This window comes from Vigna unguiculata, chromosome 9 (assembly GCF_037176805.1).
Source record: "Vigna unguiculata cultivar grain cowpea cultivar isolate G323 ecotype 2 chromosome 9, ASM3717680v1, whole genome shotgun sequence".
NCBI classification, from domain to species: Eukaryota; Viridiplantae; Streptophyta; class Magnoliopsida; order Fabales; family Fabaceae; genus Vigna; species Vigna unguiculata.
Genome location: NC_140800.1, coordinates 34768295 through 34784811, shown reverse-complemented (window position 1 = coordinate 34784811; position 16517 = coordinate 34768295). Strand labels below are relative to the sequence as shown.

Below are 16517 nucleotides of genomic sequence, written 5' to 3'. Positions count from 1 at the left end.
TTTCCCCATGCACACGTTCCTGAACAGGCTTCAACGTGATAGAGAATGACTTCAAGATGGATCAAACACATGAAACACAGGAAAGAGAATATCATATTATGTAGCAAGCATACAATAGGAAAACTGTCACTGAAGACTTGGAGAGAGGAAACAAACTATAACAAAGAAAGAAAACTGTTTGATATTAGACCCCAACAAATGGGTAACTAATTCGAACTGATGGATATAAAACTCTTATATTATTTCATTAAGTGCTTGGCTAATTGATGATAAGCAGCCACGGAACACTAATTGAGAGGGGGGTTGAATATACACATTGAAAAATATTTTTACTATATGATATTTAGAGTTTCAATTTTAAATGAATTATTAACCTTGTCATTCCTTTTTTTTTTTTCTCAAATAAATTGCATCAATACTTCTTCTTTTAGTAGATAAAATAATATTTATTGAGAGTGAAGTTATGTAAATAACATTTAAAAAATAGGGTGATTATTTTGAGACATAATTGATACCAAATCTTATCCAAAATATTTATATTTCGATATTTTTGAATGTTAATTACATAGGCAGTACTGTCAATACTTTAATAAAAGAAGCATGTTTAAAGAAGATAAATTATAGTATACATGTACTTCTTTAAATATACAATTTTAAAACTTTTTTTCGAATAACACTAATAAGTTTATGAATTTATAATGAATTTTGAAATAAATTATAGAAACATATCTATAATAATATATAAAGGGATTTTGTGTCCATTTTTGTGTCCATTTTTCATTTTCCAATTTTACCTATTAATTAATATATAAAGGGGATTTCTCCTTTTTGTGTCAATTTCTCATTTTCCAATTTTACCCTTAATTAATATTTTAAAAATATATAAAGGGAATTTTTCCTTTTTGTGTCCATTTCTCATTTTCCAATTTTACCCTTAATTAATATTTTAAAAATTAATTATTTTATAATTAGTTTATTTTTAAGTGTTTTTTTTTATTTTTTTGTTTTGATCGTTATTCTAAAAATTTTTTTAACGGTTATTTTATTTTATTTAACAACTATTTTAAAATTTATTATATATTTAAAAATAAATATTATTAATCTTATAAAATAAAAAAAATGTGGATACACAAACGCAATAATATCTGTATGTTTGCTAGTAACAGTTACGTCTATTTCTTAAAATATAAGTAATTACTTTTTTATACATACGATGTTTGTAAGCTTTATTCAAGCCAAATATTAGTAAATTTATGACTAAATTAATATAAAAGAAAAATTGATAAAAATATTTAACTGCAGACACAATTATTAATAAATTTTGAAAGAAAAATACCGAATAACATGTTAAGAAAGAACAATATAATTCAGATATTTTCTCTAAAAAGTTATAATGATCTTCACGGTAAGAACTATAAAAAATATTTAAAAATTGAAAATTATTATCTTTATAATAAGCTGGGAAAATAGACATTTTATTTATAAATAAATAAATAATTAAAAATCAAATATAAGGGTGATATGCGGTATTTCAACCATGGACATTATAAACTAATAATTCAATAATTAAATAATAATCACAACTAACATGACATTTTACACAAAATGAGAAAAAAAATTCAAAATCCTAATGTTTGAACAAAAATAATCAAACAAAATGGTTTTGTAAAGATGAACTTGTACCTTTTTGTGGGCCGATGGTGTTTCAAAATTTGAATTCTAAACATAATACATATGTCATTCTTACTAACGAATTTGGTAAAAGTGTACATAGTAAGCCCAATTACATAATCCATTTTGTTGGTGATATGAAAATGGTAGAAAGGTTTGCATGATTAAAAATCCTAAAACCAAATGGATAATGAAATTGAAATCATATTTGTGCACAAATGCAACTATTACCTTTTGAAAAATGCACATTAGGTGATGGTGTTGGTGTAAGATGAGAACTTAGTATGACAATTTGAGAAGTTTTAAAATGTTTACACTTGAATTAAAAAGAAACTAAGTTAATATTAATTATAAGTTATAATACATTAAAGTAATTAGGTTGTAGAAATATTTAAACTATATTATATCCGGATGAATTTGGTAAAATTTTGAATATGAACCTCTAGATAACAGTGCAATATTTTTACGGGTGCATTGAGTGTCACAAAATATCACTGATAGTGTTGATATTTAATGTAATAATTATTCATGCAAGCATGTTAGAATAGGTAAATTATATTGGTTTTACAAAACCTCTAAATTTATTTTTGGCGACACAACTATTGGTATAACTATTATTTCATATTCTAAGAAGTTATTAATTCATTTATTTAGGAACATGCAAAGTTAAAAGTTGTTCATAATTAGTACTATCAAAATTAGAAAACAAAATGTGTTAAAAGTAACTTTTTCAAGTTGTAAAAACTTCTTCAAAAAGCCAAGTTAAAAATTATGTTTATTTGTAGAAGTTTTTAATCAATTAAAGTTAATTCTTTATTTCTAAATTTATAAACATCAACTAAATTTTTCATAAAATTGGTTTCAAATAGAAATACATAATAAATAATTTGAATAAAGAAATTCATAAATAAGTATAAAAAATAAAAATTACAAGAACATGAATAGAAAGCAATAAAAAATGTTCTCCATAATTCCAGCATATTTATCGTTCTTAACACAAATAATAGTTCAGGAACAAAAATTGTTCTCACAAAACATATTCCAAATTACAAATTATAAATAACTTTAATATCCACACTCAATCTTGAAAAAAAAATACTCGTTCCTCCAATTCATGAAGCTCACGTAACTTGTAAAAAAAGGTCATTTTGGTAAAGATAAGTTTAGTTTTTTCATGGATAAGAAGAATAATCAGAATAATATGATGGAAAAATGAAGAACATACATGTCATCAGAAAATGATCTGAAAAAGAAGAATAGTATGAAGAGTAGTATGTTTTTTGGGCAAAAGAAATATTACCTATGCAGTGAAGAAAAGTTGGAAGAGAAGTGTGCAGCTAAGATGAGTTGGAAGATTATTTTTAAAAATCAAATATATTCCTTCTTGATGTGTCTCTGACCTTTAAAAGCTCTTCCATCTTTTCCTTCTCGAGGAACATTTGCATCTCCAATGTTTTCTATATGCATCTCTAATATTTTTGTTGCATTTAAACAAAAACAAAATTAAAATATAGAACCATAAACACAAAAAATTTCCTTCTTGAGGCACATCTATTGCACCACCTGCATCTCTGATATTTTTTGCATCTTTAAAACAAAATCAAAGTTAAAATAGATAACCATAAACACAAAAAAAAAAAAAACACAAGAAAATAGTGCTTTTAAACAATCAAACCTTTTAAAAATCAAAGGTAGTTGTCATCATCACAAAAAATAACTTGTCATCAGAGGCACCGGAAAGAAAAGAGGAAAGGAAAAAAGAAGTAAACTGAAAATCAAACACTGAAAGAGTAAAAGTCATGGATGTGAAGAGAAAATAAGGTAAATTAAAAACACATGCGGATAAAATCTTACTATTTTATTGTGCATGTGTTTCGATGACTGTGTTCAGAGAAGAGAAAGTTTTTTAGAGGTTTGAAGTTGTGAGTTGTGAGGGTTGATAAAAGAGAAGGTAGAAAGAAGCAAATAAAAAAGAGAAGAGAAAGACGAGAGAAGAGAAAGAGAAGACGAGAGAGAAAGAGAAAGATGAAAGATTTATGTTTTGAGGGTTCATATGTTTAGGTTTATATATATATATATATATATATATATATATATATATATATATATATATATATATATATATATATATATGTGTGTGTGTGTGTGTGTGTGTGTGTGTGTGTGTGTGAATGTGCGTGTGGGTTGGATGTGCGTGTACGTGTGGTGTTATCATATTTATGTTTTTAATTTATTGATTAGAAAAAACTAGGAGATGACATATGTCGCTTTTGGAGGAATATTTCCTTTTGTAAATATATTTTTTTGAAATTTGAAATTGTTTGTTTGAGTAATATAGTATTATATTAAAAACTTGTTCTTTGTTAGCTTTGAAATTGTATATTATATTAGATATTAGATTTAATTGAACGATTATGAATGTAGTTCTATAAACCTCTTTCCAAATATTCAATGCTTATTTAAGTGTACACTATTAATGAAAAACATACAATGGAGTATGACAAAGTGAATTTTTGAGTTTATACAATGAAACCATCATTAAATTTTAAAACTATGTTTTTACTTTTCTATGCATTAATTAGACAAAGAACAAGATAACTGTTAGTGAAAAACCAACACGGCAAGTGCACCGGTCGCACATAGCAAGTAATAAGTATTTTATCGTTTTCTCCCAAAGGACTTGTGCAACGCATGACAACTCTCGCAATTCACAACTCAATTAGACACAAAGTTCATAAAAATACTAAGAAACTCTTTTGTATTTTATGAAACAGTTGGTGTGCAATAAGAAATTACTTAACATAGTGTATTTACAATTTGTCAAGATTAGACTTCAACCATTTCATTCTCATGCATTCTAAATTATCCCAATTCCATATTCATGTTAAAATCAATTCACAAGAATACTCAAATCCTATTCCTAGAGCCTTTGAGCCTATGATTACTCATCAAGTTTCAATTCCTTGAATCCTCAACAAGTGAAATCATGCATTAGTTTCAAAAATCTAAAATTACTAATGAACCAAGTTCTATTCCTAGATACAAGCATCCATTAGGTATTTAATTTCAAATCTAGATTCTAAAGATGTTTCTCAACACCTCAAGAATCACAAATCAAGCATGGGTGATTAAACCACAACAAGCATTAAGCATGGAAATCAAATACTAACATGAATTAGAAAAGCATATAAATTAACAACACAATTTTACACAAGAATGCAATGTTTTACATCTAATCTCAACAAATAGAAATTGCTCTCCATGGTGGAGAACCTAGGGTTTTACAAAATTGAAGAATAGGGAAGAAATTTTGAAACCATAAAGTAGAAACAATCCCTCTCCCAAGGTTCTTGAATACTGCTCATGGTTCAATTGCGCCTCCCATTCGCATCTCCGCCTTCAATTTCGTAGCCTATCATCCTCTCCAACCCAAAAGGGGTAAAACCTCAATGGATGAATAAGGAAACCCAAGAAGGAGAAAGGAGGGCTTCCCAACACCCCTAATAGCCTCCAAGAGTCTCTCCCAAGCACCCAAGGTGTTTCTATTTGTGAAAAATGAGGAATCCCCTAATACTCTTGTAGAAACATGATTAAATAACCATATTCGTGTATTGGGGTCGATATTCTCGCCCAGCGACTCAAATACTGCAGTTCTGGTCTTTCATTTTCGCCCAACGAGCTACCAGCTCGCCCAGCGAGTGACCCTGACGCCCAATGGTCATTTTTTGGCCTTCCAAGGTTGGTTCAAGGCAGTATATACATATAGGTGAGTCCTTTCTCGATGTTTGCAGTGCTGGACTTGATCTCGGTGCCCCTTCACATGGGTATTTATGTAAAAGTCAATCTTTCATGTCCAATCATGCTTCCTTGAGTTTCAACTTGTTTTCCTCCACCATAATTGTTTCCTATTGTTTTATTTCACACACTCATAATAGAGATTAGAAGTAAAAAAACATAAAACAACTAAAATGTGAAACAATGTAAAAACAACATAAACTAGAGGATTAAATAAGATAAAAGTTAGGTAGGAGTTGATTTTATTCATAAAACTTAACATCAATAAAAGGTAAAAAACAACGTTATCAATAACGAGATAAAGTGCAACATAAACCTGTAAATAATACTAGACGTCTAAAGTAAATACACAACAACATTGTTTTCCATGTAGCAATAACACATTGATACACCACCCGTCGCCATAGCAAAGTTTCCTACATTTGATTTGAGGTATCTAACTGATTATTAGTTCTATATAAGCAATTTAACTATTTTATAATACAAAAAGAGACTCTTATTTTAGTTCAAAACAATCTTAGATAACACCAACCTACCAAATAGATATCTCAACTAGAACGAATTATTCAAGCCAATTTTAATTATAAAGAATTCACTGTCAAAATTTAAAACAAAACAAAAGAACCTTATATACTAAAATTTTCCAATTCCTTCATCATCACAAATGCTACCATTAGGTACATAGAATCATTAACTCCAATAAATCCAACAATCATAGATTTCACAATCAAAGTATACATAACTTTAATATTTTTCAAACCTACCAACATATATCCATTCACCATGCAAATTCGTAAAAACTCTCCAACTCATTCTTATTTCACATAACCATTTTAGTCACAGGGATGTCACACACAAATATGAGCATAACAAGTAATTTGCATTAATAGAACATAAAACTACTAAAAAATAATTCAATCCTACCAATCCACATGTCATAAAGCAAATCAAGAATTGAACCAATAAAAATAATAAGTTTCCCTTACTTGGATTATGAGCCACCAACACAAAACTACATTACCTTTAGTGTTGTTTGTTTCAGGGATAGAGAAGTGAAAGTGAAGACATTTGAATAACATGTTTGTGAAAGTTTATCAATGAATGTGATGGATAAAAAAATGTTTGAATAGATTAAAATATAAGATTATAATTTTTCCTTATAATTCACATTAGTATCAAATAAAATATAATTATTTAAAAATATTATTTATAATCATTATTATTGCTACTGCTACCATCATTATTATTATTATTATTATTATTATTATTATTATTATTATTATTATTATTATTATTATTATTTTAAAACAAAAGCATTGTGTTTCTTCTTCAAACAAAAGCACAAGAAGGAGAGCCGCTTCACCTCTACATGATGCACCGTTTTCGATGACATTGAGGTTATTGCCTTCGTTGAGAAATGTTGCATGCAAAGGGTCACTAATGTCAAGAGTAAACAACTTTTTTATTTGGTCACCATCTCTAATGATCATGTTTGTGCCAAATCCATTGACATTTCATGCTTGTGCCATCCTATTTTTCTGATTTGTGTCATTTTGGTAAAATGAAGATTCTCACTTCGTTAACCGTCAGACCTAGCTGAAATTTTGACAACTGATCCTAGACACATGATTCTTCACTTTGATCAGTGGGATATTTGATTTGAGGTATGTAGTTAAACCAATTAATTTCTCATGTTTGTGCTATTACGTTAAGTTTTTCTTTTATGAAGGGTATTTCTATTTGATGAGTTAGTAGGTTCTTAGGTAGTGTTGTAGTCTTGGGTTGATCATGATATTAAAGTACGTGTTATAAGAATGATGAATGTGTATGATATGCCGAGTAAGACATGCTAAGGTAATGAAATGATTTAATTTATAATTTGTGGAGTCTTATTATGGTGTTCGTAAACTCATTCCGGGAAAGTTATATTATGAATATGAGTAGTGTATGAAGTGGAAATATTGGTGAAAAGATTTGTAAATTGTGTTATAAGGAAGTGTGATGGTTGTAAGAGAGTTAAAGGGAAACTTAATGGAATGAGATGAGAAAAGTTGATTTGAATTGTTTGTTGTATAAGGGTTGTGTTTTAGGGAAGAAGTGTAAATCCTTTCTAGTATATTGTTATGTATTGGCTAGGGATATATGTTGGTCAAAAGCTATCCTATACTCTACTAGGTTTACAAGCTCATTCAGAGTGTCGTGGTTTAGGTGGTGAGAGTTGGACGGGGGTTCTTATAACGAGATTAGGAAGGAGACCCCTAATATAGCGATGTCATAAGTAACTTGTCCTTTGAAGAAAAAATTGATTTAATATCATAAGTATTAAAATAGGATGTTACAACTTACAATAAAATTATTAAATTTATCTATATTTACTTTTTATATATTTTTTATTATTTATCTATTTTTTAAAAATAAATAACTATTTACACTAAATATCTTTTTACAAAATAAATAAAAACCACTAATAATAATAATTTTATTATTTTAAAAAGAGTCGATACACATGTATGCATGTATTTTTACTAGTGTAGAATAAAAACATTTAAGAAAAGTATGTTATTTGATGATTATGTTTAATCGTCAATTTATTTAAGTTACTAATAAGGTTAATTTTAATAAACACAGGAATTTTTTTTTAAATATAAGGGATTAAATCCAATATTTAAATATATAAGATTATTAAATACTTAATCCACAAATGAAACTGATTGTATAATTAAAAAACAATTTGACAGATTTTATTTTTTCAATTTTATCCTTCAATTTACTTTTGTTTTTTTAATTTTAACCTTTTCTTAAAATAAATATATATAAAAAATCTATAAAATAAATAAAATTTATATGCAATGTAAAAAATTTCTATATTTATATTTATATTTATAATTTTATAATTTTATCGTTATAAAAAATAAAAAATTAATACACATAATTCATGTATTTTCAAGGTATACAATAAAATATAAAATATATTCACGTATTTCTCAGTAATAATATTAAAAACTAAAAGGTTTAAACATTTAATTGTTTAGATTAAGTATGTTTTTATCACAAAACTTGAATTCAACTCTATCGAATTATATTATTTAGTTTTACTTAGTAAATATATTTAAATTGTTATAATATTAATTTCTTTCACTTGATAAATATATTTAAATTGTTATAATATTGATATCAATGAATTAAGATAATTATATCTTAATGTGAGGTTAAAGTATATCAATGTTTGAAAAGTGAAGAAATTATAATTTTACATCAACTTTATATGCATATTTAATCTTTATTTATTTTTATAAAAATAAATTACAAACACTTAAGAATTTTTAAATAAAAATCTTATCTCATTTATATAGATATAAATATAAATATATGGTTACGGTTCAGCGTTAAAGGTCTTGTTTTTGCCCGCGGTGCCAGAATCAATAGTTGATAACGGAGAAATTCCTTCTTCACCTTTACCCTTAGTTTGAGAACCCTAATCCCTTCAACTCGTACAAACCAGAGCTCTTCTCCTTCTCTCAATTCTCTCAGGTAATTGCTTTGCTTTGATGTACTCTTTTTCTATGCCTTCTTCCGCTTTATCGCTGTGGATCCCGATAACCAACACCACCCTGTTTCCGTATAATAGCTAGCACCAAAATTGGGCGTAACAGATTAAATCCTTTGACTGTCGTTTTCTTTCAATTGGGATTTGTCAATTTGTGAAATCTGAATGTCTTGAATTGCAATTTCATCTGCACTTTGCTGTTACCCCCAAAACTTCGTTATATATTATTGATTTCCGACCCACCATATTTTAATTGCATAATGGTATCTAGAAATTTATTAAGTTGAGTTGCATTGTGCCAATTTTACGGCCATGGTTGTTGGATCTTTAGGTAGCATGGCTAAAGTATCAGTCAATGGATGTCCTCTGTTGGAAGTTATTTTGAGACAAGTAGTTATGTAGTGTGCTTGTGGATTTATAATGGTATACCTAATTGTAAAATGTGTGTTGTAGTCCAAGGGGCTGCGGATTTTCTGGTTCTTTTCGACAGATTTAGGGTTACTGTCTGAAATGGCATCGGTATCTAGTCAGCCACAGTTCCGTTACACTCAGCCACCGTCAAAGGTGCTTCATTTGAGAAACTTGCCCTGGGAGTGCACCGAGGAGGAACTGATTGAACTTGGGAAGCCGTTTGGAAAAGTTGTGAACACAAAATGCAATGTTGGGGCAAATAGAAATCAAGCTTTTATTGAATTTGTGAGTGTACTTTGCTGTCCATTTTCTACCTCTCTATCTTGCTTTTATTTTCACATAAAGTTACTGATTGTTGGTTAAATATTATATGTTGCAACCGCAACCTGCAGGCGGATTTAAATCAGGCCATTGCAATGATATCATACTATGCCTCATCATCAGAGCCTGCTCAAGTACGAGGAAAAACTGTATACCTACAGTATTCAAACAGGCAAGAAATAGTGAATAACAAAACTGCAGCAGATGTTCCTGGGAATGTATTGTTGGTAACGATTGAGGGTGCAGATGCACGTCTTGTCAGCATTGATGTCTTGCATTTGGTAAGCGATTGCTTGTGTGTATTAGTTATATGCTAACACTGTAATCAAGAGGATGCTGGTCATTTAGTTTTATGATTAGGTTTTTCTTTGTCAGGCTATGGAAAAATTGTTGACATGTATGTGAATGAATCAGCAGGCCCATGACAAGGCAATATCTTCAATGGCAGCTTAGTGCTTTGGGAGAAATAGCGCTTGTGTGTTTGTCTCCTTTCTCCTTTCCTTAACACTACCTCTCTCTTCCTTTTTCCCCCTCAACTCCTGCCATTCTTGTAGTTTAGGGCATTTCCATTTTTTTTTTCTACTGTGCATCTGTGCTTTATTGACTCGTCATCTGCATAGCCATTTAGATTTAGCCACCGGATTCTGTGCTGTTCAGTTATTTTCTGTGTTCCAACTATTATTTGGTTGTGCTTTTGAAGTCATATCTGAAAGTACACCAAAATTTTCCTTCTGAACTTGGCAACTGAATGCTGAGTTTTCACATAATTATAGTTGAGGAGGCAAGTTACTTCTCGAATCCTTTATTTTGAGTCAATTATTCTAGTATCAAAGTGAATGATACCATGAACATCAAGTTCTTCTAAGTTTATTGTAGTTATATATATTCTAGGTGATGATTCATATAAGACAACTGTGACCTGATCTATTTCCCTCATTTTTTACAGTTATACCAGATCTTAATGAGAAATGTCTGGCAATTATTTTGATAGTTTCTTAATGTTTCATTTGTGTTGCTTTTCACTTACAATGTTTTAGCTCTTTTGGCACCGGCATAGGCAACAAAAGCATTGTTCTTGTAGCTTCACAAGACATATATTTATTTGCTTAGAGCTTTAAACTTGCTTATTGTTATTTAAGATTTGTAATGGTATTGTTTGTTAATCTTGCAAGTTTTTTTGTTGGGTGACACATTTACCCACTAAGATGCTGAACTTCTAGTTTGTGTTCTATTATTAGAATTTACTTTAGCAATATCATCCTAAAAGTTTATTATTCATCTGTGCAGGTTTTTTCAGCCTTTGGATTTGTGCATAAGATTACTACCTTTGAGAAGACGGCAGGATTTCAGGTAATGATAGGCCAGCATATGTTGTCACATTTTTAATATCCTATTAACATGAGATAACTCATCTGTAAATCCGTCACTTTGCAGGCACTGGTTCAATTCTCAGATGCAGAGACTGCCACTTCTGCGAAAGATGCTTTGGATGGAAGAAGCATACCTAGGTAAAACTGTATTATTTGTTTGAGTAGCAATTTAGTTTAACTGTTGTGGATCATGTGGCACTAGATCGTGCATTTGTTATCTCAGATTTTTCTGCAATCAACTGTTGGACTATGTTATATATTTACACTTTGGCAATTCTTTTTGTATTTAACTCGTTTTGGAGTTTATAGACTCTGTTTTTCCACTTGTTTGTAATTTTATGGTTCATTACGTGTCTACACAAACCACTGTTCCAACTGAACTGATCTTCAAAAAAAAAAATGCTTAAACTGCAAATTAATAGGTATTATAACAGTAGGTAATTTTTAGCATTTCCCAACTTGTGTTGTTTGTGTTTATTGATCTTTAGCCTTGGCTTGGTATCAGGTATCTTCTTCCTGAGCATATGGGACCATGTACCCTTAGGATCACGTATTCTGGACATTCAGATTTAAGTGTGAAGTTTCAAAGTCACAGGAGCAGGTATTGCTGAATTACAGGATCCCAAGTTTTGCAGCACCTTTTTCTTTTATTTATCAATATTTTTTCCTGTTGGTTTTTCGCTTAGTTCCCTTTTTTCTTTGTGATAATAGTTTTTCAATTTATAATTGATTATTTTTCTTTATCCAGGGACTATACTAATCCTTACCTTCCTGTTGCTCCATCAGCTGTGGAGGGAAGTGGACAGGTATTGTTTTTGTCAGTCAACATTTGCTTGTTTTACTAGAGTAATAATGTGTCTCTTATCATGCGACCAGTTTTTATTTTCAATGAAAGATTTGCACGTTGCTTGTTTTAAATTGAATGTTTATGTTTTGTGCATTAGTTAGGTATCTGCACCTTCTGCTGAGGGGATGGCATGCATGCTGATTTGCTTAAGGATTTTTTTCTCTATTCTAAATAGTCAGATATTTTTTGCAGGCTATGGTTGGTTTGGATGGGAAAAGACTAGAGACTGAGAGCAATGTTCTTCTTGCATCTATTGAGAACATGCAATATGCTGTGACATTGGATGTCTTACACATGGTACTTCAAATCATGACCAGCCATCCTTTTTTAATTATTAATAGACAATATAGTTTACTTGATAACATCATACCATTTATTTATTTTTTAACTTTTGTTACAGGTTTTCTCTGCTTTTGGGCCTGTTCAAAAAATTGCAATGTTTGATAAGAATGGTGGTTTGCAGGCTCTCATTCAATATCCAGGTTAATTATTTGATAAATTTTACCTTTTTAAATCCTGTAAAGAAATGTGGTTAAAGATTTTAGAATCACATGTTCTTGTGCATTGATGAGTGGGATCAGAGTGGAATCACCAATCATACTCAGGATCTAGGAATATGTGATTGGGTTACATGTTGAGTTGTGTGACCAGAACACCTGATTACCATTCAAAATCATTTATTCAAACTTTGCAACCTTGTTCAAATTCGGCTCTCTCAGTTGTTCTTAGTTCTCATGTCGGACTCATTTTTTTCCTATCTATGTCAAGTGTATTTCTGCAAGTTGTTGCCTGCTTCTGCGAAAAACAAGTACTTATGGTCTGAAATTTGGTGAGGGAAGGGGCAAGTGTTAACTTCTGTCCTCGTCTATGCACCTAGGCAGGATATTTTATTCTCTGGAAATAGAATTTCCTCCAATTAGTCCGTGTTGAGGCTCCTTTTATTTTTGGTGTTTTCTTTAAAAAGAGTGCTGTCTAGATCTTTGAAATTGTGTTTGAGCGAACTTTTGCTTTAAAGAAGAGGTAAAGTCCCCCAACACTTAGGCCAGTTGCTATCTCAGATTAATCCCATTGTTTGCATTATCTTGGAGGTCATGCCCCTCATGGTCTAACAGTCCTAAAAATATACGTGGCCCATTGTTGACATTGATTCATTTTGGATAGATATAATTAATACTTCTAGCTGCACTTTTCTCGTTCTCCCAATATTTCTGTTCTTGGTTGCTGCTGGAGATTTTCTCAGATGGCACAGACTTACTTATCCTTGATAGTGTAATATTGATAATTGGAATGTGCTATAGATGCAATTAGTGTCATTGTGGAAAACTTCGATTTTTACTGATAGTTTACCTTGTTTTGTTTTATACTGACAATATAAGCTTGGGAGTGACCTGTTATGATTTACAGATACTCAGACAGCCGTTGTTGCCAAGGAAGCCTTGGAAGGCCATTGCATATATGATGGAGGGTTTTGCAAGCTTCACATATCATATTCACGACATACTGATCTTAGTATAAAGGTAAACAGCCAACACTATCTCTAGATTGAACATTGAAATTGATTGAAAACTGAGTTGAAGATGCATCGTATAAATACAAGTGTTCAGTTGTTATACAAGCTAGCTAAGTTCATTCTTATTCATGGATATAGATGGTTGAATCTACTAAACTTGATAATCTTATATTGATCTTTAGTTTTTACTTTTCTGAGAATGGATGATGTTAGTTTTTTTACCATCCATCCACTGAAAATCCTTCTATTGAACCTTGTCAAATTTTACTTGGATATAGTTTTCTTCTATCACCCCTTTCTTTTTGAACCTTTGAAGCCCTAATTATAAAAATGTTATACAAGGATCCTTTATCGAAATTTTATATTTGCTGTGCAGCGTTGATTTTTTCTTTTGGTTATTTTGATGGGTGGTACTGAATACCTATATTACATGTCTATTTTTTAATTTTAACTCCATATATTATTTGTGTTAACAGGTGAATAATGATAGGAGCAGAGACTATACTATTCCTAATACGCCCAACGCCCAACCCTCAATTTTAGGGCAACAATCTGTTCCTATTGTGGGCCCGCCTGGCCAACCGTACAATGGGTCTCAGAGTGGATGGGGGACAGGTCCAGCAGCAGTGGTTCAATCTATGCCAATGCAGATGCACAATAATGTTTATATGCCACCTGGAAGCATGCCACAACAAATGGCCCCAGGAATGCAATTTCCAAGTCACAACTCATCACAACCTACAACAACATTGCCCGCATATGGATCTGATCGTGCTCAATAGCATGCATCTAAAATAGATCTACATTCGTTAACAAACTCAGCTGGCTTATGCAAGAGTACGAGGACTGTCATTTAAATTAGGGTTCCATCTGGTGACATTGGTCTCCATTTGTTGACCAAGTTATTCTGAACCTCAAATGGGTCACTTCCCCATCTTTCCCTTTTATTGTTTTCCAGATGTTGAATATTGAATATGGAAAGTCTGTAAGCAATTGGTCAACAACTTTTGAATGTCTTAGTTTGAAACAATGTTCTGTTTTAATTGATCTGTGTTTGAAAGTGATATTAGAAAAGCAATCCAGCATAATCGGTTTTGTATAATGTTTTACAAGTATCTTAAGCTTTCGGTTGTATCTGAACTAAAACTATTTACAGTATAGGAATGATAACTAGTTTTAAAAGCGCATTTGGATTGGATTGGGTTGATTTTTTGAGTATATTTTTTATGTTAGGAAGTATATGTTATATTAAAAAATATTTAGATATAATTAAATTTTGAATAGAATTAGTGTTATCAGTCATATTTGTATTATGATTACTTATGTCATTTTTATTATCAACTATAATAATTATTATTATTATTTTGGGTTTTTATTATTATAAATTTTAACATTGATTTTACATTTCACAATATGTTTAGAATTTTACTTTAATGAGAACTTTTTATATGTTTTTGTCTATAACTAATATTTGTATGGTTAGTATACTTCTTAACCAAGTTAAAGACCAAACATATAATTAAGTCTTATTTATTTAAATATTATATAAAACAATTTTTAAATTCCTAATCATGCACTAATATACAAAATATTTACATACAAAATATTTTAATATATATTATTATATACTAATATAATTAATTATCCCTTTTAGATGATTTCTCTAAATATTTTAATATATAACAATATAATTAATTATTTCTTTTACATGAGCTATCTTTTTATTTCTATAAAATACCCATATGAATAATTATAATAGTTAAAGATATATTTCTTAATTTTATTTAGAAAATACAATAATAATTATATATATATATATATATATATATATAAATATATATATTTTTTTTTAAAAGTAAAAAAAAAGGCTGTGTATGTGCGCACGGAACATAGACCAGTTGTATTGAAAACAAAAGAATTAAATATTTTTCTTTATTTAGAAAAAAAGAACTTTGAAACGACTGTTATTTAGGTATAGAAAGTAAAGATCAGTGAAAAAAATAGTTTAAAAGCAATTATTGACTGATATTTTGAATTATGAAAGATGATTCTGATGTTTTTGTGTTAAATTTTTCGACATTCAAAATAGAGAGGATAGATGGTTTCATCTACGAACAATATAATATGTTTCATAATATATTTATTGACTTAAGGTGAATAGTTGACGGTGTAAGTAGAAGTTTTCGGATTTATCTTCATGTACTAGTATTTTTAGAGAAAATCAGGATGATTATGTAGATAGTTTTTCAGTTTTTATAGGAGTACATACTTTTATTTATGTTGAGCTTATGAAAAGCATTTATGTTTTTGAGCATGCTTGAAAATAGAATATTCACACGCTTTGGTTAGAAAGTGATTTTTCTTTAGTCTATTATGATTTATTTTTATTAACAAACACTTCTTTGGAATCTTAGAGAAAAATAGCGTTAATGATTACATTTTTGTATACATATGCAAGCCAAAGTTTTTTATTTCTTCAGAAAATCATTATGCAGATAAATTAACTAATTTAGTTTTCATTCATACAAAATAACATAAGTGCTTTAATGTTTGATTTATGTATATTTATTTGGATTTTTTTCATAATAGTTCTAGTTTGTTTCTGTTTCGTGAAACATACTTTTTATTATAACTTTAGTATGTGATGACAAATGATTATTGATGAATTTTAGAGTGTCAACTAAGATGTCAAAATTTACATTGATGTCTATAATGACTTTATTTAAATAAAAAAACGTTAAATGGAAGCAATTTTTTTTTTTTTTACAGAAATCCAACATTTAAAAAGATATAGAGAAAGTGTTAAATAAAATTTAACTATTAATTACAAAATGGCAGTGATAGTAGTATGTCTTTGATGTTTAAATAGGCGTTGTTTATTATCTATTAAATATATTATATTAAATATTTGTAAACACCTCTCTGTTTTGTTATTATAATTTATAATATAATATTAACTAATTTTTTTTACTTTCTCTTAATTTCAAATACTAATTCTTTTAATACGTAAATTCTTTTAATACGTAACTTACCGGTCATTTGCAA

At 29.4% G+C, this 16517-nt stretch overlaps 1 protein-coding gene across 5 annotated transcripts; it reads left to right on the top strand.

The window, feature by feature from the left end:
- The first annotated feature begins 8853 nt into the window (after positions 1-8853).
- PTB2 (polypyrimidine tract-binding protein 2) lies at positions 8854-14515 on the top strand. Of its 5 annotated transcripts, none has more exons than XM_028047264.2 (11): positions 8854-8997; positions 9467-9709; positions 9817-10026; positions 11033-11095; positions 11180-11253; positions 11621-11716; positions 11864-11921; positions 12155-12259; positions 12363-12444; positions 13367-13479; positions 13949-14515. In XM_028047264.2, exons 2-11 carry the CDS (start codon positions 9524-9526, stop codon positions 14252-14254), a joined length of 1293 nt encoding a protein of 430 aa, XP_027903065.1. In that variant the 5' UTR covers positions 8854-8997; positions 9467-9523; the 3' UTR covers positions 14255-14515. The 5 variants fall into 5 exon arrangements, with proteins under 5 accessions (XP_027903065.1, XP_027903068.1, XP_027903067.1 ...); XM_028047267.2 differs by lacking the exon at positions 8854-8997 and adding an exon at positions 10163-10220; XM_028047266.2 differs by lacking the exon at positions 8854-8997 and adding an exon at positions 10160-10220.
- The last annotated feature ends 2002 nt before the right edge of the window (positions 14516-16517 follow it).

Excerpts from the sequence above, each read along its gene's own strand:
- PTB2 (XM_028047264.2), top strand. The coding sequence starts at position 9,524 with ATGGCATCGGTATCTAGTCAGCCACAGTTCCGTTACACTCAGCCACCG. Across the intron at positions 9,710-9,816 it reads ATCAAGCTTTTATTGAATTT|GCGGATTTAAATCAGGCCAT; the intron begins GTGAGTGTACTT and ends CGCAACCTGCAG. Across the intron at positions 13,480-13,948 it reads ATACTGATCTTAGTATAAAG|GTGAATAATGATAGGAGCAG; the intron begins GTAAACAGCCAA and ends TTGTGTTAACAG.